This window comes from Macaca fascicularis, chromosome 12 (assembly GCF_037993035.2).
Source record: "Macaca fascicularis isolate 582-1 chromosome 12, T2T-MFA8v1.1".
Classification (NCBI taxonomy): domain Eukaryota; kingdom Metazoa; phylum Chordata; class Mammalia; order Primates; family Cercopithecidae; genus Macaca; species Macaca fascicularis.
Genome location: NC_088386.1, coordinates 133,697,457 through 133,722,704, shown reverse-complemented (window position 1 = coordinate 133,722,704; position 25,248 = coordinate 133,697,457). Strand labels below are relative to the sequence as shown.

At 37.3% G+C, this 25,248-nt stretch overlaps 1 protein-coding gene across 4 annotated transcripts in view; it reads right to left on the bottom strand.

Moving 5' to 3' along the window:
• RBM44 (RNA binding motif protein 44) overlaps positions 1–24,902 on the bottom strand; it is a 44,666-nt gene extending 19,764 nt beyond the window's left edge. For 2 of the 4 annotated variants that reach the window (XM_015433032.4, XM_045368023.3), the window contains exons 1-4: positions 2,663–3,037; positions 2,552–2,574; positions 2,090–2,186; positions 386–500 (exon numbers count right to left, since the gene is read on the bottom strand). In XM_015433032.4, coding sequence (XP_015288518.3) covers positions 386–500; positions 2,090–2,186; positions 2,552–2,574; positions 2,663–2,899 — 472 coding nt within the window. In that variant the 5' untranslated portion in view covers positions 2,900–3,037. Of the gene's footprint in view, positions 1–385; positions 501–2,089; positions 2,187–2,551; positions 2,575–2,662; positions 3,750–4,966; positions 5,026–5,291; positions 6,902–10,527; positions 10,619–24,776 lie in introns of those variants that run through there. The other 2 variants (XM_074010613.1, XM_074010614.1) reach the window with 2 other exon arrangements.
• Positions 24,903–25,248: the final 346 nt, after the last annotated feature.

Sequence of the window (25,248 nt, the reverse complement as noted above, 5' to 3'; positions counted from 1 at the left end):
CATCTTTGAAAGAATTAAGCTGCGTTGCAGCTCTTTATTTCATTACAATTAAATTAATAATCTTTTGGAATGATCACAATCTCTTTTCGTGTGCTAAAAATGCACACAATTTAGAGATACAAATTAGATATAACAGAGAATTTTCATACTAAAAACATGAACCAAAAGAATAAGAGTCCATATAATTATTTAGCATTGTCAGCTATATTAGGCAACCTTAAAGATGTCAAATAGCAATAAGAACATATTTGACATTTATAATCAGAATGATGCCTTTCTGTCAATTAAGAATATTTATTTTTCTTTAATGAATAAACACTACCAATACTTTAAACCTTATTTTGTTTTCCAGCAACTATACAAGATAACACATTTTTATACTAACCTTTATCATCAAGTTTCAGTTGACTAAAGTCTGCATTTATATCACCATTTTTAAAGTCATCTTTTTTGGGTGATATGTTTTGTGTAGCACGACTATTGTCAGATGATAAAGACATCTGAGGATTAAGATAACAAAAACAACAATAAATAAGAGCAAATAATTATTATGCTCTTACTATGTGACAGGTACTCTTCACTGGCATTATTCAGCCCTTACAGTAATGAGGGCTATGAAAGCAAAACATTATCAACTTGACCTGACATGTGAGAAAACAGAATCTAAGTAACTTGTTGCTTCATGTTACACAGTTAACAAGAATTACAATTTGAATCCAGTCTGTGTATAATGACTGTGCTAACACTACTATCTGGCAAAGTGTGGCATATACACGAGAAGTAATCGAGATAATTTTTGGAGGTATATATATATACACACAAGTATTTATCACATTAACCTTTAACAGTTATATATTTAATTTAGTGTATGCTTACGTGTATCTTTTATTTATAAGTAGTAGTATTTCTTTCCTATATGTAATAGTTATTATTTACATTTAAATTTATGTAAAAAGGAGAATCATTTAAAGACAAAGTAATATTATAGGTAATACAGGGCTATGGTAAATTGTGAAGATGGTACATGAGTAGCTGAAATTTAGAAACACAGTATACTGAGTTTCATGCATTACCAGTTAATTTAATGAGACAGGAATTAAAACATAATCCCAACTTAAAATAAATATTGTTTTGTAGCTAAAACCAAGATTATAAAGAACGGCATCTTCATCTTGTTCTTTAAAAAATAATTTATTGTTCCCTCTAAATAAACAGGTTATACCATTCCTACCATTAAATACATAAAAATCTAGTTTTTGACCTGTTAATTCTTTGTGGATAACTGAGATTTTTTAAAAAAAGAATTTAACAACGGAATAGACAATTTTAAAGTAATTTAATTTTACTCAATCAAGTATTTGACTTTTAACTTTGGAATTCATCTTGGGGGATTAATATTACTCAAATAAAGAAAATCTCAAGAGTTAAAACCAAAGTCAGAAAAGCAGACTAAACCCCAGCCTTCCTATTCGATTGCCTCCTTGCTCAATAATGGAATATAACCAATGTTTCCGTAACACTTTGTAATTTTCAGAGTGTTCTTACACAGATTAAATATTCCTTCTCGGTTGTCATCTGACAAACATTTTCTTGGGGGAACGAGAGAATAAGAAAACCTATGACAGGCATTTAAAAATGATTTTCATCATTTCAGTAAAGAAGAAATTATAACTTTACCCTGTCTAAAATGACTGAATTATTACTTTATCTCATGAGATGAAGGTACAAAATGTTAGTTTTAATTGAACTGGCTTAACATGATTATGACACTAAATTATAGTTTGCCCAGGACAGTCCAGGTTTATACTGACTGTCGTAGAGAATTACCATTACGCTCTTTCAACCGCAAAAGTCTCCTGGCGTGGTGTAAATTATATGGTCACCCTACTCAATATATACGGTTGACATCTGTTTGATCAGGATTTGACATAAATATATCATTATAATCAGTTATATCCATCAAATAGTAGTACACAAAGTAAGCCAGCTGAGTGAAAAGAAGGATGTCAGGGTTTCTGAAAATTATGGTTTACTTTACTTAAACCATACAATTAAAGGTTTACATTGATGAACTTTCAAGGACCCTTACTTGAGAGATTGTCTTTTTTAGGTTCGAAGAAACATCAAAATCTTGAGTCCTCTGATCATCTCGTTCAGCATCTGCTTCTGAAAAGCTAAAAGGAACACTTCAGAAGAAAAACGATCTAATGTTTGACAGCAGAGTAAGGTGACTATAGTTAACTACAATGTATATTTCAAAGTAGCTAAAAGAGAGGACTTGAAATGTTCCTAACACATAGAAATGACAAATACACAAGGTGATGGATATCCTGAATATCGACTTGATTAGTACACATCCTATGCGTGTAACAAAATATTACATGTACCCCATAAATTTGTACAATATTAAATATCAAGAAAAAAGATAAACACTTCAATAAAACATTTATCAATGTTCTAAATAGGGAACAAAACAGAAAGTTTAAAGTTAACTGAATTAAGCAAGTTTTAGGATCTAATGAATTATAAATCAGATGAAACCATAACTCACACATGTGTTTCTTTTTTCATTAGCTGGAAAGAGAAAAGGAAAAAAATCTTTGTTTAAAATGTTTTGTCTAAATGAAGTAAAATTTTTAATTTCTAAAACATATATACATACCCTGGAAGCAAAAGTAGAGAAGGTAGATAATAATTTTGATTCTACTGACAGTGGGGGCAGCTCTTCCAGTGGTATGCCTTTGTGTATTTTTTCTTTCAAAGTCACATATCTAACTTTTAAGTCCCCCAAAAGAGACAGTAGTGCTGATCCCACTTCCTTCTTAGCAGAATTACTTGATAAATTCCTGTTCAAAAGTTGAGTGCACAAAACTAAATTATTTAGGCCCAAGTCATCCATTTAACACTAATATTATATTATACACTTGGTTCTTGAACTTCTGGGCTCAAGCAATCCTCCTGTCTCCGCCTCACAAGTTGCTAGGACTACATGTATGCCACAATGCCCAGCTAGTTTGTAAAACAATGTATTGTAGGGATGGGCGGGGGGGGGGTCTCATTATGTTGCCCACATTGGTCTTGAACTCTTGGCCTTAAGTGATTCTCCTGCCTCAGCCTCCCAAAGTGCTGGGATTACAGGCACAAGCCACCTTGCTCAACCCCACTTGGTTCTAATTTTACTAGAACTCTAAATATTTTCTTTTAAATGTTGAGTAAAAGAAAAAAATGAACCACAGTAAATGTGTTTTTCTAAGGGCAGTACAAACAACTGTCAACACATAAGCCAGAGAAAGTGTGGTAGCATGTCATGCAAAACCCTCTAACTTCATCCTTACTTGAACTTTATAAAGAAACAACAAATCTATGTTTTCACTGGATTTGTCATGCCAACCATGCCTGTGGCCCCTCCATGAAACTCAAGGATTCTATTACCCTTAGGCTAACTAACAAACCCAGTAACAATCTACTCCTTACTTTACTCTTCAAAAATGAAAATTAAAGAAACTGTCTAGAATAAACTTAAAGCTAGTGACAAATTCCTAAGAAAAAACAGATTTAAAATTAATAAACACATATTTAATCCTTCCCTATTTTCCATTACAAGTTTGTAAATATCACAACAATGGCGACGACACATCTGATAGTGAACATTTAAAAGGTGCAGCTCTGCTTTTATGGCTCTCTGCATTATTTTCTGACAGCACATTGATGGCAAATCCTTCTCCGTATCTTTAAAAAGTTGAACTTCCCTTTAAAAATAAAAGATAGGATCAGGTAAGATTCCAAACATTTTTCGATAGTAATAACATGCCTCCAGAAACAGATTTTAAATTTTTTATATTTCCCTGTCAAGTTTAAATCAATTTATACTGAGGTTGAAGAGGCTGTAGGAATACGTAACAACTTCAGAAAACAAGAAGTTAAAGCTTAATATATTCATTCTAGAAGTCCAGGAAGTAAACAATTCTCAGATTCATACTTTCAATACCAAAAAAGGAAGTATGAATTTGAGAATTGTTTATTCTGGAGAATTGCTCATTCTGGATAAAGTCATTTTGGTAATGACCTTATTTATACAGAACCAATGGATTTTTTTCAACCTAAATCAAACTTTGGCCAAGATTTTTTAAAGTTATAAGCATTTTTGATGAAACTTATTCTTAAAACATATTATCTTTTTAATAGAAAATAATTTACATATTTCTTAATAATTAAGGATCATTAACATAAGTAAATATTTTGCAGTACTATTATATCAAAAAGCCCCAAGTCACTGTTTTTTTGAGTATTAGTAGTTTTCGGAGGTCTTCTCTTATTACTAATTACCACTTCTAGCTATTCTCAATAGTTTTGCTTCTAGAAACCAATTATTCTATTTAATTTTATAGAACTGAAACACCAGATTAAACATTAGAAGAATGAGTAACAAGTGAAGGAAAAAGTAAATGACCTCAGAGTATGATAACTAATTTGGCTTATCTTAGACTTTCCCTGTTTCTCTCCCTCCCACTTCCTGGTTCTCCACTGTGTTCTGAATTACAAGAGTATCTAATAAATGCAAAGCAAATTACGCAATGAGTTAAAATCAAGATTAAAATGCTCCTGTGAAAGTAGTTATTTACTTCTCCAAATAAATGACATATTCCAAAGGTGCTAGTTTGTTTTGGTCTACAGGCGAATAAAATGAAAGGAAATGGAAAATTAAATCAGTATGGATTTGGGTTGAACAAGTAAAGATTAGATGCCACAAGTTTCTGAAGAAATTGAGACTGAAATCTCAGTAAGCAAAGAGCTTTAATATTCTATATTGTTTTAATATTTATTTGAAGGCAAACGGTTGAAACAGATGATTTCTTGAAGTCCATTTTAGCTATTATTCTATATGGGTAAGCATGCTATACAGAAAGCAAATACTATTTTGATTTTTTCTTCCAGATGTATCTGTAAGCATATATATATGATGTACCTCTCAGGATGTTTCTTTAGGTCTGTGATACCACATGGTTTTCTTAATTCCAGGAAATCCTGAAAATATGATTTAAAATTAAATAAAAAAAACATATGTTACATCTGAAATTCCAAACTAGTAAAATGTATAATTCAATTTCTAATGGATTTTGTGGGAGAAGCTGCCATGAGAGGAGGATAGAACTGGTGGTAATTTACAAACCTTTCCCCTCATCTAGCATTTTCTCACAAAAGCCCTAATTCAACAAACCAAAAACATTTACGTTAGCATATACTGTCTCTTTATAAAGTCTAAATTTTAATATTACTCATATTGATTTTACCTTATTTAGAAAATTTCCATTAGGTTTTAAACTGTCAACTGAGGGAGATTTTCCTGATCCTTTTGTCATAGCCATCTGTGTATCTATACAATCTTCACTGTATGACCAATCTGTACTACAAGCCACACTTTTTTGTTTCTCATTTTGCCATTCATCAGGTCGTTTTTTATTCATCATTGTTATATCTGTGTTGCTTGATGTAGATACTACAGAAGGTCTTGCACTTGTTGCTCTGCTGGTTGTGAAACAAGCCCTAAAATCAGTGCTAACATCCACTGTCTGATTAATTGTGACTATACAACTTGCTGCATCTGTCATTGAGTTAGTACATGTTCCTTCCGTATTGTGAAAGCATGTTTTCTTTGTGGTACTGCTATGAGCAACTTTTAGGCAAGTATTATCTTCTATTGCCTGATTATCTCTCACTGCAATCTTCGGTAGCATAGCAGAAAAATCTAAGGCTGAGTCAGGGGTGTTTTGTAGGCTTTCATAATGTGAATATCCACAGGCAGAAATTATTGAATCATCAAAAACAGAGGTCCAGGAAGTTTGACAATCTTTACAGGGTTGGGGTAATGTCTCTAAAGCTTTATCCTGTGGTAATGTGCTAGGATTTTCAAGGTGCAGTAATATTTTGTTCTCAGCAATTTTATTTCCACAAAAATCTTTACTTTCATTTATTTGAGATTTCATGTGTTCAGTATAAGTTTTCGTTTTTAATACTTTTTGAGGGCTCAAGGAACCACTCTTAGATTGAGATTCCTGGTTTCCTGGAGAATTGCTTCTTAGTACACTGCCATCAAATACAGTGTGGTATACTGAACTTGTCTCTTTTTCCTTACACTTTTCATGCTTTAGGTCATGATATTCTCTTAACATAACAGAATTCTGAAATTTGGAGACATGAAGTGACTCTTCTTGTCCATAAACATCAAATGAATCTGAAGAGATGACAGAACCACTTCCCGAGTTAACATGATTATCTTCTACATTGCTAGCACATTTAACTTCATAACCCAAATTTCCTAATTCAACAACTTCTGGATTAGATATACCTAATGTTTTTGTTTGGTCAAAAGATAAGTGGTTACTTATGTATTCTTGTTCTTCAGCACTGTGATATTCCTGCTGTGAGTCTTCATCTGTATCATGCTTTTGTGTATCTTCAGCACTTTCTCTATAATTAGCATCTGAAATATTGTAGATTCTTTCCAAGTCAACAGTCTTATCTTGATGTTCCAAAATATCAAAAAACACCTCCTCTTTTTTCTGCACTCCAAGATCTAACTCTGAACTTAAAGAAATAAGACTTTCCTTCTTTAGTTTTGACTCTGGGTAATGTATAGAATATGTTTCATTCAAGAAAGCATAGTCAGTACTGTCTTCAAGTTCACTTGACTGAAAATGAGTACTCTCTGTGTTAGTATCTTGACTCACTGAAAAAAATGGCTCTAATAAATCCACCTTGTCAATATTGTTGATTTCTTTATTATTAGCTCTTTGCTCTAGTGTTGAAGAATCCCAGTCATCATCAGGAAAAGTCAATTTGACTTCATCACAACCATTGGAGGATAATAACAAATTTTCTTTCTTTGGATTTGAAGGTTTATCTGATTAAAAAAAGGATAAAAACATTAACAGCAACATTATAGAATCTAAACACTAGAAAAACCTTAGACATGATCTGGTTTAAGCTCTTCCCAATGCAGAATTACTTTTTACATCTTCCATGACAAATATCCCTTTTAGTAGCAGCTAAAAACTGAACCATTTCCTCCCAAACGCATATGTTGAAGGCCAGACCCATGTGTTGGAAATGGGGACTTTGAGAGGTCATTAGGTTTAGATGTGGTCATGAGGGCAAGACCCTAATTATAGGATTAGTGTCCTTTCAAGAAGAGACCAAAAGAGCTTGCTTCCCCCTTCTCTCATGTGAGGACACAGCAAGAAGGCAGCCATCTACAAGCTAGGCAGACACCCCTCACCAGAACCTGACCATGCTGGCACCTTGATCTCAGACTTCCAGCCTCCAGAACTAAGAGAAAATAAGTGCCTGTTGTTTAACCCACTCACTGTATGGTATTTTGTTATGGCAGCCTGATCTAAGACAACAGCTAAGATTTTCTTGAATTCTTTCCATGGCAAGGAATTTACTGTTTATAGGGCAGCCACTGTTTGTAAAATGGTCTAATAAGAAACGTTTTTTCTTATAAATTTATTTAATAAATCTTTGGATGCTTCCTAGTGCTAGCCCTAGGCACTGTAAAAACAAAGGAAAAGAAGACACAGATGCTGTCCCCAAGTGCTTATGGTTTTCATAGGGTCATAAGATAAGCATACAAAAATGTAATTTTAAAACAGTGCTGACAGAGTTGTGTTGATGGAGCAGGTAAATTTTTGAAAAAAAGAGAAGCAGACTTCAGAAAAATTTTATATTTCAAACGTGTTTTGAAACAAAATAGACAAAATTATTTTAGGTAAATCCAACACAAGTACAATCAGCTGTGTGAAAGAACATGGCATTTTCAGGAAATTGTAAGACAGCTTGTCTGTAGTAAAAGAACTCTTATGAGTGTGACAGGAATTATGAACTGAAAAAGGCCTTTTATGATGTGCTAAGAAGTTTGGCTCTTATTCTAAGACAACAAAAGACCACTGAAAACTCATTAAAGGGTAGTAATGTGACTGGAATTAAGTTGTGGTCATTCCTGGCAACAGAAAGACTAAAAACTTGAAAGAGGAGAATAAAGGCAGGTACCAAAAGTGTACAGAAGTGGAACTAAAGAAGAGACTGGCACGAAAGTTCCACAACTGACATGTCTTGGTGGCCAATTAGAGATGACAGTAACAGGAAGAGAGAGAGAGCAGTGGTTTTCAAAAGATTTTTTTTTGACTAAGACCATAATTGGAATTACATTTTATATCATGACCCAGTACACACATACATATATGTATGTGTATTAAGTAAAACAAAAGTTTTACCCATGTCCAGTGTATTCTGGTATTTTCTATTTTATTCTATTCCATTTCTTTTAAAAAAAAGTTGATCACAATCAGCTAAACTGATGTTATGACTTACCAATTGGCCAATAAATACCTACTTAAATAGCACTCAAAGATAATGCTTACATGTTTACAACTTGGTACTATAGCTGAATGGGAATATTCAGGGCCAAAGAGATAGGGACTGCATGAAGTGCAGGTTTAGAAGGTAGAGAGGAAAAATGAGGAGGATGATAAGGATAATGAATTCAATTCTGGTCAAGTAGAGACCCAGATGTGAATTGTCTGTCCAGTAAGCTGTTATAAATACGTGGTTGGAGATGACAGAGTTGTTTAGAAGTCTTCTATACATTCTAGATACTAATTCCTTGGTTTTTTTTTTTTTTTTTACATTTGTAACATAACTGAATTTTCCTAGCTTATTGCTTATCTTTTATTTTATTTTTTATTTATTTTTATTTTTGTTGAGACAGAGTCTCGCTTTGTCACCCAGGCTGGAGTGCAGTGGCCGGATCTCAGCTCACTGCAAGCTCCGCCTCCCGGGTTTGCGCCATTCTCCTGCCTCAGCCTCCCGAGTAGCTGGGACTACAGGCGCCCGCCACCTCGCCCGGCTAGTTTTTTGTATTTTTTTTTTAGTAGAGACGGGGTTTCACCGTATTAGCCAGGATGGTCTCGATCTCCTAACCTCGTGATCCGCCCGTCTCGGCCTCCCAAAGTGCTGGGATTACAGGCTTGAGCCACCGCGCCCGGCCGCTTATCTTTTATTTTTTAAAAATTATTTTAAGAGACAGAGTCTTGCCGTGTTGCCTGGGTGCTAGACTTGCATCAAACAATCTTCCTGCCTCAGCCACCCAAGTAGCTTGCCTGGCTTTAACTTTTTATAGTATCTTGTCATATCAGAATTTTCCAGGTTATTTAGTTAAATGAATCAGTCTTCTGTAACTTCTGGGTTTTGTGTCTTTGGTCTTCTCTACCAAGTAATAATAAAAATATTCTCCCATAATTTAATCTAATTGTGTGTGTGTAGGTGGGGTGGAGATTAACACTTAGTCTTTTTACACTACACAGAGTATTATTTTTCTCTTTAGCATAAGGTAGGACTCTAACTTAACTTTCTTCCAAAATGAATGGTCAATTTGTCCTAATACCATTTGCCAAATAATCCACTGTTTTCCTTCTGAGCTGAAACAACACCTTTATCATATTCTGAAGTCTTCCTGTTTCTGTTTCATGATTTTCTAAGAATTTGTTTCTATTTATTCCATTCCATTAACCTATTATCTTTTTGTATGACTGTATTACTGTTTTAATTATTATAGTATCACAGGTTATTTTTATATCTGGTAAGTTTTTTCCTGTATTTTAAAATTTATTTTGCATTCTCTCCAACAGATTTTTTAAAGTTTATTTTTTGGGGACCATTTTGAATTGCGTAAAATATCCTATTGGGATTTACTGAGATAGAGAACCATTATCATGTCCAATCTCCAGCAGCCTTTCCCTAGATTTCCAACATTTAATGTATGAATACAAAGTATACTGTTTATTCCATTAGGGTTCATAACTGACATCTTCATTGTATAACTTTATCATTTTAAAATGACCCTCTTAATCCTTTCTGCATTGATTATGCTCTTTATTACTATCACCCCAAATTTTTAAGTTAATTTGTTTAACTTATTCGTTTTATCCTAAACTTTTCTTTTGTTTTAAATATGTCTCATGAACAATGTAGAGTTTTTGTTTTAATCTAGAATATATATATCTTAATAGTTTAAGCTACATATAGTCATAAGCACATAAAGTTTAGTCATCTTGCTTTTTAGACTCTTGCCGTTTCTTATTTTCTTTCTGCCGTGACCCAAGAAAAATACATTTCAGATTTATGGGAAGAAGAAAATATACACAACTTGGGCAGTAGAAGTCAACCTGCGCACTTTCTGCTTATCACCCTGAAGGCAACTATACCTGTCAGCAGTTCCTGAAAGGCTGGCTGGACAGAAATCCTTTCTTCCTGCTCACTTTCCCTTTCCTAAAGATAGGTCCTGCCTAGACTGCCCTGATCCACCAAAAATCACCTGAGTCAATTTGGCAAGTTAAAAACATACTGAGGTCTTACCACCTTAGAGGGAGGAAGAGTTAGAAAGCAGCAACCTGAAGGGCAAACTGTCTGGCACAACACATTTAACACCCTTCCCCACCAAGAATAAGGGTAAGTGGCCTAGACCCTTACCTTTTTGGAGGTTGCCTCCATTACTGTGGTAGCCTTTACCAGATGCTGTCTCCACCACTGCAGTGGCCTGCATCACTCAAAGATATATAATCTAGAAAAGGTATAAATATTGAACTATTATTATATTTAAAAAGCATAAATTGACAACTACATGAAGGACAGAAAAGATATGTTCTTTTAAAATTTCCAAGGAACATTTTTAAAAAAACCGATGTGTTAGGTCACTAAAAGAAGTTTAAATATAAAAAATAGAGTCTTAAAGACCAAAACATCACCCCATTTATGTCAAACCTAGATAAAAAGTTTCCAAGACAATTGGTACACTTACTAAAAACCAATGACGTGGCAAATCCATACAATGGAAAATCTTTCAGCAACAGAAAGAAATAAACTATTGATAGATGTTACCTTATGGGTTAATATCAAAAACATGCTGCATGAAAGAAACTAGATAAAAGAGATCACCTATTGTGTGATTCCATTTAAGTAAAACATCCACAGAAAGCAAATGTGTATAGAGAAAGTATACTAGTAGCTGCCTGGGATAGGCAGCTAGACGGGAAGAGAGATTAGCTATAAATGGGCATGGGGGATAAAAATGTTCTAAGATGGGTTTATGATGGGATGGTTGCAACACTTGATAAGGCTATTAAAAATCACTGAAATGAGTAAAATATAACTCAACAAAACTGTTTTAAAAAGGTAATAATGATGATTTTTTATTGATACATATTAGATGTATATATTTTGGGGGTACATGCGAAAATGACTCTGAACCCAGCTGCCACATGAAGCAGCCCAAGCTAATTACTGGTAGAACACCCCAATGGACACATGAATGATCCCAGAGGCAACAAGCAGAAGGAAGTCAGCCAACTCACAAAATCATTTTGAGCCTCTGTCCCCTACTTATTGTCACTGTCCATACCCCTAAAAGCTGAGTTGTCTACAGCAGAATTCTGGTAATCAAGTGTTACGAAGGTTCCTGATGAGTTTGTTTAAAAAAAAAAGGAATTCATTGTGTTTTAACTCTGAATTATTTCAATCACTGATCCTGAAAGAAATCATCTAAATGTACTCTCTCTGTTCTATAAGGAGAAGATATTAAAAAGCAGATCTCATGTCATGGAGACAGCCTTGTATCCTGACTTTGTCACTTAGTAAGCTGTGTGGACTTTGATAATTAAAATAAATTAATGACAATAAGAACACAGACTACCAAAATCTACAGGACATGATCAAAGTTATATCCAAAAGAAGTCACAACTTTAGATGCTTATTATTACATAAAGCTAGAAATAAATGAACACTCAACTCTCAAGAATCTAGAAAAGATTAAAAATAAGCCAAAAAAGTTGAAAATATAATTAGTTAAGACAAAAACAGAAGTGATCACTTTAAAAACAGTAAAAATGGTAACTAAAATCGATAGCTATTCTTTTAAAAGACTACTAAAAGTAGGTAAATAACAGCTGGCCGCAGTGTCTCACGCCTGTAATCCCAGCACTCTGGGAGGCTGAGGTGGGTGGATTGCATGAGCTCAGGAGTTTGAGACTAGGCTGGGCAATGTGGTGAGTGAGACCTTGTCTCCACTAAAAATACAAATAATTAGCCGGGTGTGGTGGCGTGTGCCTGTAGTCCCAATTATGTGGGAGGCTGAGGCACGAGAATTACTTGAACCCGGCAGATGGAGGTTGCAGTGAGCTAAGATTGCACTACTGCACTCCAGCCTGGGTGACAACGTGAGACTCCAAAAAAAAAAAAAAAAAAGTAGATAAAAGACAAGACAAATCTTGTTAAGAGAAGACGGAAACAAAAATGAGCATTGAGAAAAGGAGCATTTTAGCAAGCAATAAAGAGGTACTTTTAAAAATTGAGAATGCCATGTACGCCACTGAAGGATAATTTTAAAATTTAACAAAAATAGGCAATTTTCTAGGAAATTTTTATTTTAAAAAAGACTCAGAAGCAGGTGAACAGAGTATCAACATGAAAAAAAATGAAAAGGCCATCAAAGATACACCTTATATCAATTCCTATCAAACCACAGAGCAAAGAGAAATGGTGGCTGGGCACGGTGGCTCATGCCTGTAACACCAGCACTTCTGGAGGCTAAGGTGGGGAGATTACTTGAGGCCAGGAAGTTTGAGACCAGCCTGGGTAACATGGCAAAACCCTGACTCTACAAACAATGCAAAAATTAGCCAGGCATGGTGGCGTGCCCCTGTAGTCCCAGCTACTTAGGAGGTTGGGGTGAGAGGATTGCTTGAGACTGGCAGGTTGAGGTCCAGCGTGAGCTATGATCATGCCACTGCACTCCTGTCTGGGCAACTGGAAACCCAGTATTAAGGAAAAAAAAAAAAGAAACAGTAATTCCTCAAAAATTAACACCAGAAATAAAGCATCGAACAGATAAAGGAATACTGATTTTTGTGGATATGTATTTGTATGTGAGGAGGAGAGGTTTATATGTTAAATAAGGTAGTCCAGGTGAAACTGAGGGGTTAATTTGATCAGGTCTGCCTGCCCTGTTTGCCTTTGGTAGCTTTCGTCTTGTCATTTTTTTTCTTTTCTTATGAAGCTGAAGGCTGCAGTAGCTGAAGGCTGTGACATTCAAACTTAACCTTCCCTGGCTACTTTATAGATAATGTTCAAAGGTCACCACAGTAACGGTTGCTCGGTTTTTCAGAAACTTGGGCCAGCTCCTGTCCAATTCAAACTGGTCGAGACAACGGATCCTTCAACTGGGCCAGTACAAATACCTGAGAGGTGGCCTTTTGATGCTGGAGGGTCAAAAATGCCACCCTCAGATCCTCCTAAGCATCCTATGAAATGCCATGAACTCTGGCTAGGTTTGTGCAGAATAAACCTGTTACTTCCTTTTTACTCCATGCCAATTACCTTTCCTCATGCCTTAGACCACTCTACTTCCCTAACCCATAAATATCCCTAAGCCTTATCTTCTTCAGGGAGGCAGACTCGAGAGCTCTTCTCCCTCCCTCCTCCTTGCTCAATGCCCTTGCAAAAAAATTTTTCTCTTTTGCAAAATTCATGTTACAGCGATTGATTTACTGTGCATAGGCATAATGGATCTGGAGCTGGCCAGTAATGAAGGAATACTTCTCTGATAAGGTGAGACTTGGAAAATAAACTGAAAGAGAAGAAAAGAACCATGCAGATACCTAGCCAGTCAGGATGTGATAGCTGGGACCACAGTGACTGCAACAGAGGAGATAAAAAGTGATTAGATACTGGATCTACTGAGGTTCAAACCAAGAGGATTTGTCTTTGTTAAAATGAATGCACATTGTAAGAGAAACAGGTATCTATTTGACATTCAAATGGAGATATAAAGGTCTGGAGATCAGCAAAATTACCTACAGCTGCATTGAGCAGCAGCCACACGTGGCTATTAAACACTTGAAATCTGGTTGGCCGGGCGCGGTGGCTCAAGCCTGTAATCCCAGCACTTTGGGAGGCCGAGACGGGCGGATCACGAGGTCAGGAGATCGAGACCATCCTGGCTAACACGGTGAAACCCCGTCTCTACTAAAAATACAAAAAACTAGCCGGGCGCGGTGGCGGGCGCCTGTAGTCCCAGCTACTCGGGAGGCTGAGGCAGGAGAATGGCGTAAACCTGGGAGGCGGAGCTTGCAGTGAGCTGAGATCCGGCCACTGCACTCCAGCCTGGGTGACAGAGCAAGACTCCGTCTCAAAAAAAAAAAAAAAAAAGGAAATCTGGTTAAGCTGAATTGAGATGTTTTGTAGTGTAAAACACACACCAGATTTCAGAAACTTCATATGAAAAACATGTAATATCTCATTAACATTTTATTTGATTACATGTTGAAATATTTTTTATATACTGGGTTAAATAAAACATTAAAAATAACTTCACCTCTTTCTGCCTTTTTAAAAAATAATAAAGGGGCTGGAATATTATCATGAAGGTTTGCCATTTTTGATTTATTCTTCAGTCAAAAGGTTTTTTTGTTTTGTTTAAAGAGAAGGGGTTTGCTCTTTTACCCAGGCTGGAGTGCAGTGGCACAATCACAGCTCACTGCAGCCCTGAACTCCTGGGTTAAAGTAATCCTCCCACCCCAGCCAGCCTCCTGAGTAGCTGGGATTACAGGCATGAGCCACTGTGTGTGGCTACTAGAAAATTTCAAGTCACATATATTGCTTGTATTGCATTTCTGCTGAATAGCACTGACCTAGTTAGTGATACAAATTTGGGAATCATCAGAATAGAGATTTAAATCTATGAACTTGAATGTAATTACCTACTGCTTGAATATAGAAATAGGCAGAGTAGAGACTCAAGAATTAGGTGCTGAGGCATTCCAAAGTTGAAAAAGGTTGAAGAGATAAAGAGGAACCAACAAAGGAGAGTGAGAAGGAGCATTATGTGTGGTAGGAGAAAGACCAGTAGATGCAGATATGGAATATTGAAAGATGCCTTTCTTGAGTAGACTCACAAGTAAAAGAAAGAACTAGAGACATTAAGTATACACATTTCATTCAAATTTCTTGCTGTAAAAGGAAACAAAGGAAGGAGATAGTCGGGGGCTCAAGAAAAAATTTTAAAAAATAATTAGAACCAAGAAAAAGATTAAACAAAATGATAAACTCAGGAAAATTATTTCAAACAAAGAGGTAATAGACCTAATGCATAAAGTACTCCTGCAAACTAGTAATATACCAAAAGAAAAGTATATGAAAGTTATGTTTGGACAATTCATAAGACTTGAGTCAACTATATTAAAAAGATATAAACTAGTTACTGTCAAAAATGCAAATCAAAATGGATGGATTCTTGATTATCAAATTGGTAGAGACTGATCATACACTGTATTAAGGGTCATGAAATGGACATTCATATATAATGAGAACTGAAATTCTTCCAACCTTCTGAAAGATGATTTGGCAATGTTGGGTACATATTCCTTGACCTAGAAATGCTTTTTCTAGGACTATTCCTATGGAAAAAAGCTGACATATATGTTTGATGATATGCACAATTATGTTCACTGAAGAATTATTTTTTAGTAACAAATTTTAAAACAGCCAAGGAGATTGCATCAAAAAGTATAGCGTTTTAATATAATGGAATACCTATCATGCAGCTTATAAAAACAAGAGAGGTAGATTTTTATTTATAATATGGAAAATGTTTATAAAATACTGGGGATTTCTAGAAGTAGTTTCCTTTATAAGACTCCAGTTGAACTTATTTAGACCTTTTCACTGTATCTGTCACATCTCTTGCCTTGCTTCTGTATTTTTTCCATCCTTTTGTCTCTCCATGCTTCAGTCTGGATAGTTTAACCTTCTATTTCACAAATTCTTTCTATAGTTCTAATTTTGATGTGAAACCCATCCATTGAGTTCCTAATTGACCTGAAATTTTTTAGTTCTAGAATTTTTACCTAGTTTTTTTTTTTTTTTCTGATATGCTTTTTTGGCGGGGAGAGGGTGAGGGGACAGGGCCTTGCTCTGTCACCCAGGCTGGAGTGCAGTGGGGCGACCATGGCTCACTGCAGTCTTGACCTCCCAGGCTCAAGTGATCCTCTCACCTCAGTTTCCCTAGTAGCTAGGTGCAAGCCACCATGCCCAGCTAATCTTTGTGTTTTTTGTAGAGATGGGGTTTTGCCATCTCTGGCTGGTCTTGAACTCCTCGACTCCAGTGATCTACCCACCTCAACCTCCTAAAGTGCTAGGATTACAGGCCTGAGCCACTGCACTTGGCCCTGTAATGCCATTTTTAATGCATGATTTGTAGTAAAACTTTTAACATTAGCTGTTCTCTTCTGAAAGACAGTAAATAGTCATTTTACAGTCTGTATTTACTAACTCCAGTAACTGGAATCTCTGTGGATCTGTTTGTATTGTCTATTATTGTTTTCTGGCTCATTATGTCTTGTCATTTTGGATGTCTGGTGATGTTTTAATTATGTTCTAGAACTGTATTTGGTAAGTTGTATATATAAATAATTTGAACCCTAAAATGGTGTTAGTGTCCCTCAAAGAGAACTTGTTTGCTACTTCTAGGTGCCATAGGGAATTAATAATCTGGAATCTCTAACTGAAATTTGAGATATTCTAGGCTGCACAGAAAAGTATAGTCTGAGGAAGGGCTGGTTTACTTTAATTGTAAGGCACAGCCCTCTAGGATCCTAAGCACATTGGATCCCAAGCCAAATAATCTATTCCTTGGGTCTCACCTCTGATCACCTGAAGACTCTGACTTTTGTCCTCTTACTGCCCTAAGGCTGTCAAAAGCACAGCCTATCCTCTCAAATCATTTCTTTTAAATTCACAAATATTTTCAGGGCAAAAGTTGTTTGTAATGCTAGGCTTACTTCTTAAGGTTCCCATTCTTTCGCAAATTGTGACCTGGTAACTTCTTTTTTTTTTTTTTTTTTTTTTTTTTTTTTTTTTTGAGACGGAGTCTCGCTCTGCCGCGCAGGCTGGAGTGCAGTGGCCGGATCTCAGCTCACTGCAAGCTCCGCCTCCCGGGTTCACGCCATTCTCCTGCCTCAGCCTCCCGAGTAGCTGGGACTACAGGCGCCCGCCACCGCGCCCGGCTAGTTTTTTGTATTTTTTTTAGTAGAGACGGGGTTTCACCGTGTTAGCCAGGATGGTCTCGATCTCCTGACCTCGTGATCCGCCCGTCTCGGCCTCCCAAAGTGCTGGGATTACAGGCTTGAGCCACCGCGCCCGGCCTACCTGGTAACTTCTTATCTGACGAGTTCTCAGATGCTTTTGAGAAGATTTAAAAAAATATTTTTCCGGGACTGGGCACAGTGGCTCAGGCCTGTAATCCCAGCACTTTGAGAGGCCAAGGTGGCGGATCACTTGAAGTTAGGAGTTTGAGACCAGCTTGGTCAACATGGTGAAATGTCTCTACTAAAAATATAAAAAATTAGCCAGGTGCGGTGGCAGGTGCCTGTAATCTCAGCTTCTAGGGAGGCTGAGGCAGGAGAATCACTTGAACCTGGGAGGTAGAGGTTGCAGTGAGCCAAGATTGCACCACTGCACTCCATCCTGAGCAACAGAGCAAGACTCCATCTCAATTTTTTTTTCCCCTAGGTGTTTAAATTGCCTTCAGTGAGTAAGAGGGCTGCATTACTTAGCCTGTCATTCTCCTTATTATTAAAAATTTAAATGAAGTTCTTACATGACACAAGTGAAATCTCTTGATTTAAAGACAAACTATTAAAATGATACATTTATCTACTTATAAATGAAAATACGCAGCTTTAGAGAATTTATGAAAAAGATAATCTTATAAAATTGAGAAATCTTAAAAAGCAGATATTGTGGCAGTGACAGTGGGACTTACTAAACTCCCTGTACCTGGAGTATTTTCAAAACTCCTTGCCAGGTGGGCAACTTCTGAGCAGAATGCTCTGGGTAGAAGAAATATACATTAAGGTCAAAGCATGTGATAGCTTCATCAGTTTGTAACTACAAATACACATATTAGTGTTTGACAAGTCTTAAGGAGGGAGTCCCCCTGCAGATTTCTGGAGCTTTTCTTCTATATATCTCCCTTCTCTCAGGAACACTGTCCTGCAATTTCTAACTGCTTTAACCTTTCTGAACTCCAATCTCTAGCTCAACTCAGGGAGACTTCTCCTGTGCTTGAAGTCCTTGTTCTTTTTCCATGGTATGCAATGTGCTTCCAGGCAGGAAGCCAGGCTATAATCATAGGACTCACGCTGGGTGTTTCCTTTCTCTCAGAAATCACAGTCCTACACTGTGTCATATAACAGTTTTCTCACACAGGTTCTATGTTAAGAAACTAGAAAAAGCAGGAATATTAAGCCCAAAGAAAGTAGGATGGAAACAATAAAAGAGGAGAAGTAAACAAAATAGATGAATAGATAAAAGTTAATAAAACCAGAAACTGTTTCTTTAAAAAGACTGACAAAATTTATAACCCTTCTTATGCCTTTGTTAGACTTACCTAAGAAAAAGAGACAACACAAAATACCAATGTCATGAATAATAAAGGAACATTACTATGGGATCTACAGCCATTAAAATGACAGAGGATATAATAAACAACTTTATCTGCCAAATTCTACAACTCAGATGGACATACTTCCTTGAAAACCACCTTCCAAAATGAATACAAGAAGAAATAAATAAGGCTGATGTCAAGAAGAGTATTTCCTAGGTTGTCTTCTAAGATTTTTATAGTTTATGGTCTTACTTTTGTTGTTGTTGTTTTTAATTTTTTTGAGACAGGGTCTTGCTCTCTCAACCAGGCTGGAGTGCAGTGGTGCCATCAGAGCTCATTGCAGCCTTGACCTCCCAGGCTCAAGTGATCCTCCCACCTTAGCACTCCCCCACACACCCCCTTGAGTAGCTGGGACTACAGGTGCACAATACCATGCCTGGCTAATTTTAAAATTCTCTGTAGAGGCAGGGTCTCCCTATGTTGTCCAGGCTGGTCTCAAACTCCTGGGCCCAAGCAGTCCTCCTGCCATGGCCTCCCAAAGTGCTAGGGTTACAGGCTTGAGCCACTGCACCTGGCCTTGAGGTCTTACATTTAAATCTTTGATTCATTTTCAGTTAATTTTGGTATATGGTGAAAGGTAGATGTCTATCTCCAATCTTCTGCATATGACTAGACAGTTATTCCAGCACCATTTATTTGAATAAGGGAGTCCTTCTCTCATTGCTTTGGCTCTTCAGGCTCTTTCTTGGTTCCATACGAATTTAGAATAGTTTTTTTCTAATTGTGTGAAAATAATATTGGTAGTTTCATAGGAATAGTGTTAAATCTGTAGATTGATTTGGGGAGTATGGCCATTTTTACAATATTTATTCTTTTTATCCATGAGCATGGATTTCATTTATTTGTGTTGTCTGATTTCTTTCAGCAGTGCTTTACAGTACTCCTTGTAGAGATCCTTCACCTCCCTGGTAGGCTGTATTCCTAGGCATTTCATTTTCTTTGTGACTACTGTAAGTGGATTGTGTTCTTGATTCCACTCTCAGCCTTGTCATTGTTGGTGTATATAAATGCTACTGGTTTTTGTACATTGATATATCCTGAAACTTTGCTGAAGTTGTTTATCAGATCTAGGAGCTTTTAGGCAGAGACTATGGGGTTTTCTAGGTACAGAATCATACAGTCTGCAAACAGAGACAGTTTGACTTCCTCTCTTCCTATTTGGATGCCTTTTATTTCTTTCTCTTGCTCGATTGCTCTGGCGAGGACTACAATGAAGAAGAGTGGTGAAAGTGGGCATCCTTGTCTTGTTCCAGTTCTCAGGAGGAATAGTTCGAGCTTCTGTCCGTTCAGTATAATGTTGGCTGTGGGTTTGCCTTGGCAAAGAATGTGTAAGTCCCCAAAAGCAATTGCAGGGAAAAAAAAAAAAAAAAAAGACAAGTGGGACCTAATTAAACTAAAGAGCTTATGCATAGCAAAAGAAACTATTAACAGAGTAAACAGACAACCTGCAAAATGGGGGAAGATATTTGCAAATTATGCATCTGCTATCTATAGATTCTGGCCTAATATCCAGAATCTATAGGGAATTTAAACAAATCAGTAAGTGAAAAACAACTTTATTAAAAAATGGTCAAAGGACATAAACAGACACATCTCAAGAGAAAACATATGAGCAGCTAACAAATATTTTAAAATGCTCAGCATCACTAATCAGAGAAATGCAAATCAAAACCACAATGTAATACCATCTCACACCAGCCAGAATGGCTATTATGAAAAGTCAAAAAACAACAGATGCTGGCAAGGCTGTGGAGAAAAGGGAACTGTTGGTGGGAATGTAAATTAGGCCAGCTACTGTGGAAAACAGTCTGGAGATTTCTCAACTTAAAACAGAGCTACCATTTGACCCAGCAATCCCATTACTAGGTATATACTAACAGGAAAATAAATCATTCTACCAAAAAGACACATGCACTTGTACATTCATCACTGTGCTATTCACAATAGCAAAGACAGAATCAACGCAGTACCCATCAGTGGTAGACTGGATAAAGAAAATGTGGTATTGGTCAGGCATGGTGGCGCATGCCTATAATCCCAGCACTTTGGGAGGCTGAGGAGGGTGCATCGCCTGAGGTCAGGAGTTTGAGACCAGCCTACCCAATACGGTGAAACCCTGTCTCTACTAAAAATACAAAAATTAGCTGGGCATGGTGGCACACGCTTGCAGTCCCAGCTACTTGGGAGGCTGAGGCAGGAGAACCCCAGAAGTTGCAGTCAGCCCAGATTGCTCCACTGCACCCCAGCCTCGGTGACAAAGCAAGACTCTGTCTCAAAAAAAAGAAAAAAGAAAAAAAGGTCTAAGGCATATTCAATAAATGGTACTGGCACAAGTAGATTTCTACAATCTAGATTTTTACCTGGAGGGGAAAAAATGCCTGGACCCACACCACATCACACACAACAATAAAAGGGAGATTAATCATATTTTTAAATGTGAAAACCAAATTTATAATGCTTTTCAAAACACAACAGAATATATTCATGACTTTGGAATAGGCAAAGATTTCTTAGAACACAAAAGGTGTTAATTTAAAAGTTGTTGATTGGGATTCTGCAAAATTAAGAAACTTCTCCTCATCAAAAGACATTACTTAAAAAATGGAAACACAAGCCAAAGACTGGAATAAAGTATTCACAATCCATATATCCAAAAGAAGATGCTTATTCAGATTACATAAATAACTTGTACAAATAGATTTTTTAAATTGCTTATAGGTATGAAAACATGCTCAACATCATTAGTCATCAGGGAAATGCAAATTTAAACAACCACGGTACCACTTTACATTCATTAGAATGGCTTAAAATTTGTGTGTGTGTGTGTGTCTCTCTGTCACCCAGAGAGAGAGTATGTGTGTGTGTGTGTGTGTGTGTCTCGCTCTGTCGCCCAGGCTGGAGTGCAGTGGTGTGATCTTGGCTCACTGCAACCCCTACCTCCCAGGTCAAAGTGATTCTCCTGCCTCAGCCTCCTTTGTAGCTAGGACTACAGGCGCGCACCACCACATACAGCTAATTTTTGTATTTTTAGTGCAGATGGGGTTTCACCATGTTGGCCAGGTTGGTCTTAAACTCCTGACCTCAAGTGATCCACTTGGGTCCTGAACTCCTGAGCTCAAGCGATCTACCCGCCTTGGCCTCCCAAAGTGCTGGGATTACAGGCATGAGCCACTGCACCTGGCCAAAATGGCTTTTAAAAAGAGTGCTAACACCAGATATTGGTGAGGATGTGGACAAACTAGAATTCTTAAACATTGCTTGAGGGAATACAAATTGTTAAAACCATTTGGAAACTGGGCAATTTCTAATGATGTTAAATAATGTCTACCCTATTACCAAGCAATTACACTTCCAGTTTCAGGGATGAATACCTTTATTTGGAGAAACATTCTTTAATACATTATTCAATAATTACTGAGCCTGTGTTTTCTAAGTTACATGTTAAGTGTTGAGGACAAAGAGGTGATCAGTCACTGGCTCTATGAAGCACAACAGGCATACAATTTCCAAAAGGGGGATGGATGCACGTAAATCTTCTATAAATTTAGAGTACGTTTTCCCAAACTTACCTGATGTAAGAATCACTTGGGGCGCTCATTAAAAATATAGATTCAACAGCCTAATTTGGGGCTCAGAAACAATACTTGAGGACAACAGTCTACAACCTTTTTGGTACCAGACACCAGTTTTGTGTAAGATAATTTTTCCACGGACCGGAGGATTGGAGGTAGGGTAGTGGCTTTGAGCTGAAACTGTTCCACCTCAGATCATCAGGCATTAGTTAGATTCTCATAGGTAGCACGCAACCTAGATCCCTCACATGCACAGTTCACAACAGGGTTTGAGTTCCTATGAGAATCTAATGCTGCTGCTGATCTGACAGGAGGCAGAGCTCAGGCTGGGGGTTGGGAACCCCTGCCCTAAGAAATTCCTACAGTCTGGATATTTTGAGAAGCACAAGGTGCTATGGGAAATATTCAAGACTTAACCTAGTCTAAGGATTAGTGAAGGCTTTTCAGAGAGTTACTTAACCTCAGATCTGAATGATGAGTAAGAGCTAGCCATTGGGGGTAGGACTCCTTTAGTATTGATTTTGACTGAAAGGATAAAATGTAACATGCTCAAAAATGTATTTGGAGTTTTTCAAACTGCTAGTTGTTTTTAAAAAGCAATTAATTTTATGTTCAAATCCTTGCTAGAAAAAAGGATAAAAAGAAATTAAAAACTAAAATTCTGACCAAGAAAAATATAACCTGTACCTACTTTGGGATTCACAAAGTTAAATAAGACAATTAGGGGTTAAATAAGACAGTTACATAGACAATAATTGTATAGCATGGTTGCATTAATAAAGGTAAGGAAAAACTTATCAAAAAAGTAAATGATGGTCAAGTAGGGGCTAGACAGGCTAAGAAGCAGGAAAGGGCATAGAGCATCCCAATGTAAAAGGAGAAATAAGGAATGGCTCCAAGATAAGAGTCATTCCTTCTTCTTAGATGATAACTAGAGTTATTATGTATGAAAATGAACTAGTCTGGCCAGGTGCAGTGGCTCACACTTGTAATCCCAGCACTATAGGAGGCCGAGGCAGGCAGATTGCTTGAGCTCAGGAGTTCCAGACCAGCCTAGGCAACATGGTGAAACCTGTCTCTAACAAAAATATAAGAAATTAGTTGGGCATGGTGGTGCAAGCCTGTGTTCCCAGCTACTTGGGAAGCTGAAGTGGGAGGATCACTTGAACCCAGGAGATGGAGGTTGCAGTGGGCCAAGATAATTCAAACACATATATATTTGATACATCTGATTGTTCAAAATATTGTGTATATATATATCTAGATCAGGGTCTCACTCTGTTGCCCAGGCTGGAGGCTGGAGTGCTATGGCAGCAACACAGCTCATGGCAGTCTCAACCTCCCTGGGGGGTTCAGGTGATCCTCCCACCTCAGCCTCCCGAGTGGCTGAACTACAGGCATGCACCACCATGCCTGGATAACTTTTTTGTAGAGACAGGGCTTCACCATGCTGCCCAGGATGGTCTCCTCGCTCATGGGATCCACCCACCTCAGTCTTCCAAAGTGTTGGGATTATAGGCATGAACCACTGCACCCAGCCAGCTCTTCATATTCTTAAAAAGTATTGAGAACCCTGGCTGGGCACAGTGGCTCACGCCTGTAATCCCAACAGTTTGGGAGGCTGAGGTGGGTGGATTACTTGAGGTCAGGAGTTTGAGACCAGTCTGGCCAACATGGTGAAACCCTGTCTCTACTAAAAATACAAAAAATTAGCTGGGTGTAGTAGTGGGTGCCTGTAATCCCAGCTACTCAGGAGGCTGAGCCAGGAGAATCACTTGAATCCGGGAGGCAGAGGTTGCAGTGAGCCAAGATCACGTCATTGCACTCCAGCCTGGGTAACAAGAGTGAAACTCTGTCTCAAAAAAAAAAAAAAAAAAAAAAATTGAGAGTCCCAAGGAGTATTTTTTTTATTTGGGTAATATCCATCAATACTTACCATATTACAAATTAAAGCAACATTTTCAAATATTTATTAATTTATTCTTAGAAAGTACATTCATTACTTAAGTAAAGTTTTAAATTAAAAACACATTTTCAAAAAATTGGTGAGAAAAGCAACACTATTTCAAGCTGGATTCTCATTCACATCTGATTCTACACTCAAATCTGCATTTACTGAAATCTGCAGTGTGTTGCAAGCTTCATTCTTAAATATGAAGACACCCAAAGTTAAAAACGTTTGCCAAAGAGAAAATTGTAGTATAACGAAAGTACTTGTAGATCATGTATGCCCTAGAGGTCTATTATCTAGAATATAGAAAAAACTCTTACAACTGAACAATAAAAAGGCAAACCACCCAATATTAAGAATGAGCAAATGACTTGACAAAGAGGATATAAAAATAGCCAATAAACACATGAAAATATGCTCAATTTATCAAGAGTCATGGGGGAAATGCAAATCAAAACCAAAAGATATCACTTCACACCCACTAGGATGACAGTAACAGTTAACAGTAACAGTGTTGAGCAGGTCATGGAGAAATCAGAACCCTCATCCATTGCTGGTGGGAATGTAACATGGGGCAGCCACTCTGGAGAAGTATGGCAGTTCCTCAGAAAGTTAAACACAAGATAACCACATGATCCAGCAACTCTACTCCTAGGTACATGCCCATTTTTATTATTTTCTTTTAGTTCTCACTTACCAAACTATTTCCTCCAGTGCACCAAACTCCAGGGAATGGTATCGCCAGAACTCAGCCAGAAATCACAGGACTAGCCCTTGACACCTACCTCCCTTATCTCTGAGGTCTTGTCAATTTTAACTCCTGACTCTCACAACTATTCAGGCAATCATCTCACATCTGGCCAGAATCATCTTTCTAAAATGCTTATCGAATCAGTTACGCTCCTGCTTAAAACTCAGCAACGGACTGTCACTGTTTTCAGACAGATGAAAATCTGAATAAGCCCTGTAAAACCCAACAATGGTCCTCTGTGTTAACCTGGGCACTTTGTGTCTTCCAGATACACCCTCCTTTCCTTTTCCTTAAAAAGTCAGGCCCTGGCCGGGCGCGGTGGCTCACGCCTGTAATCCCAGCACTTTGGGAGGCCGAGGCGGGTGGATCACGAGGTCAGGAGATCGAGACCAAACCCCTAAAAATACAAAAAGTCTCT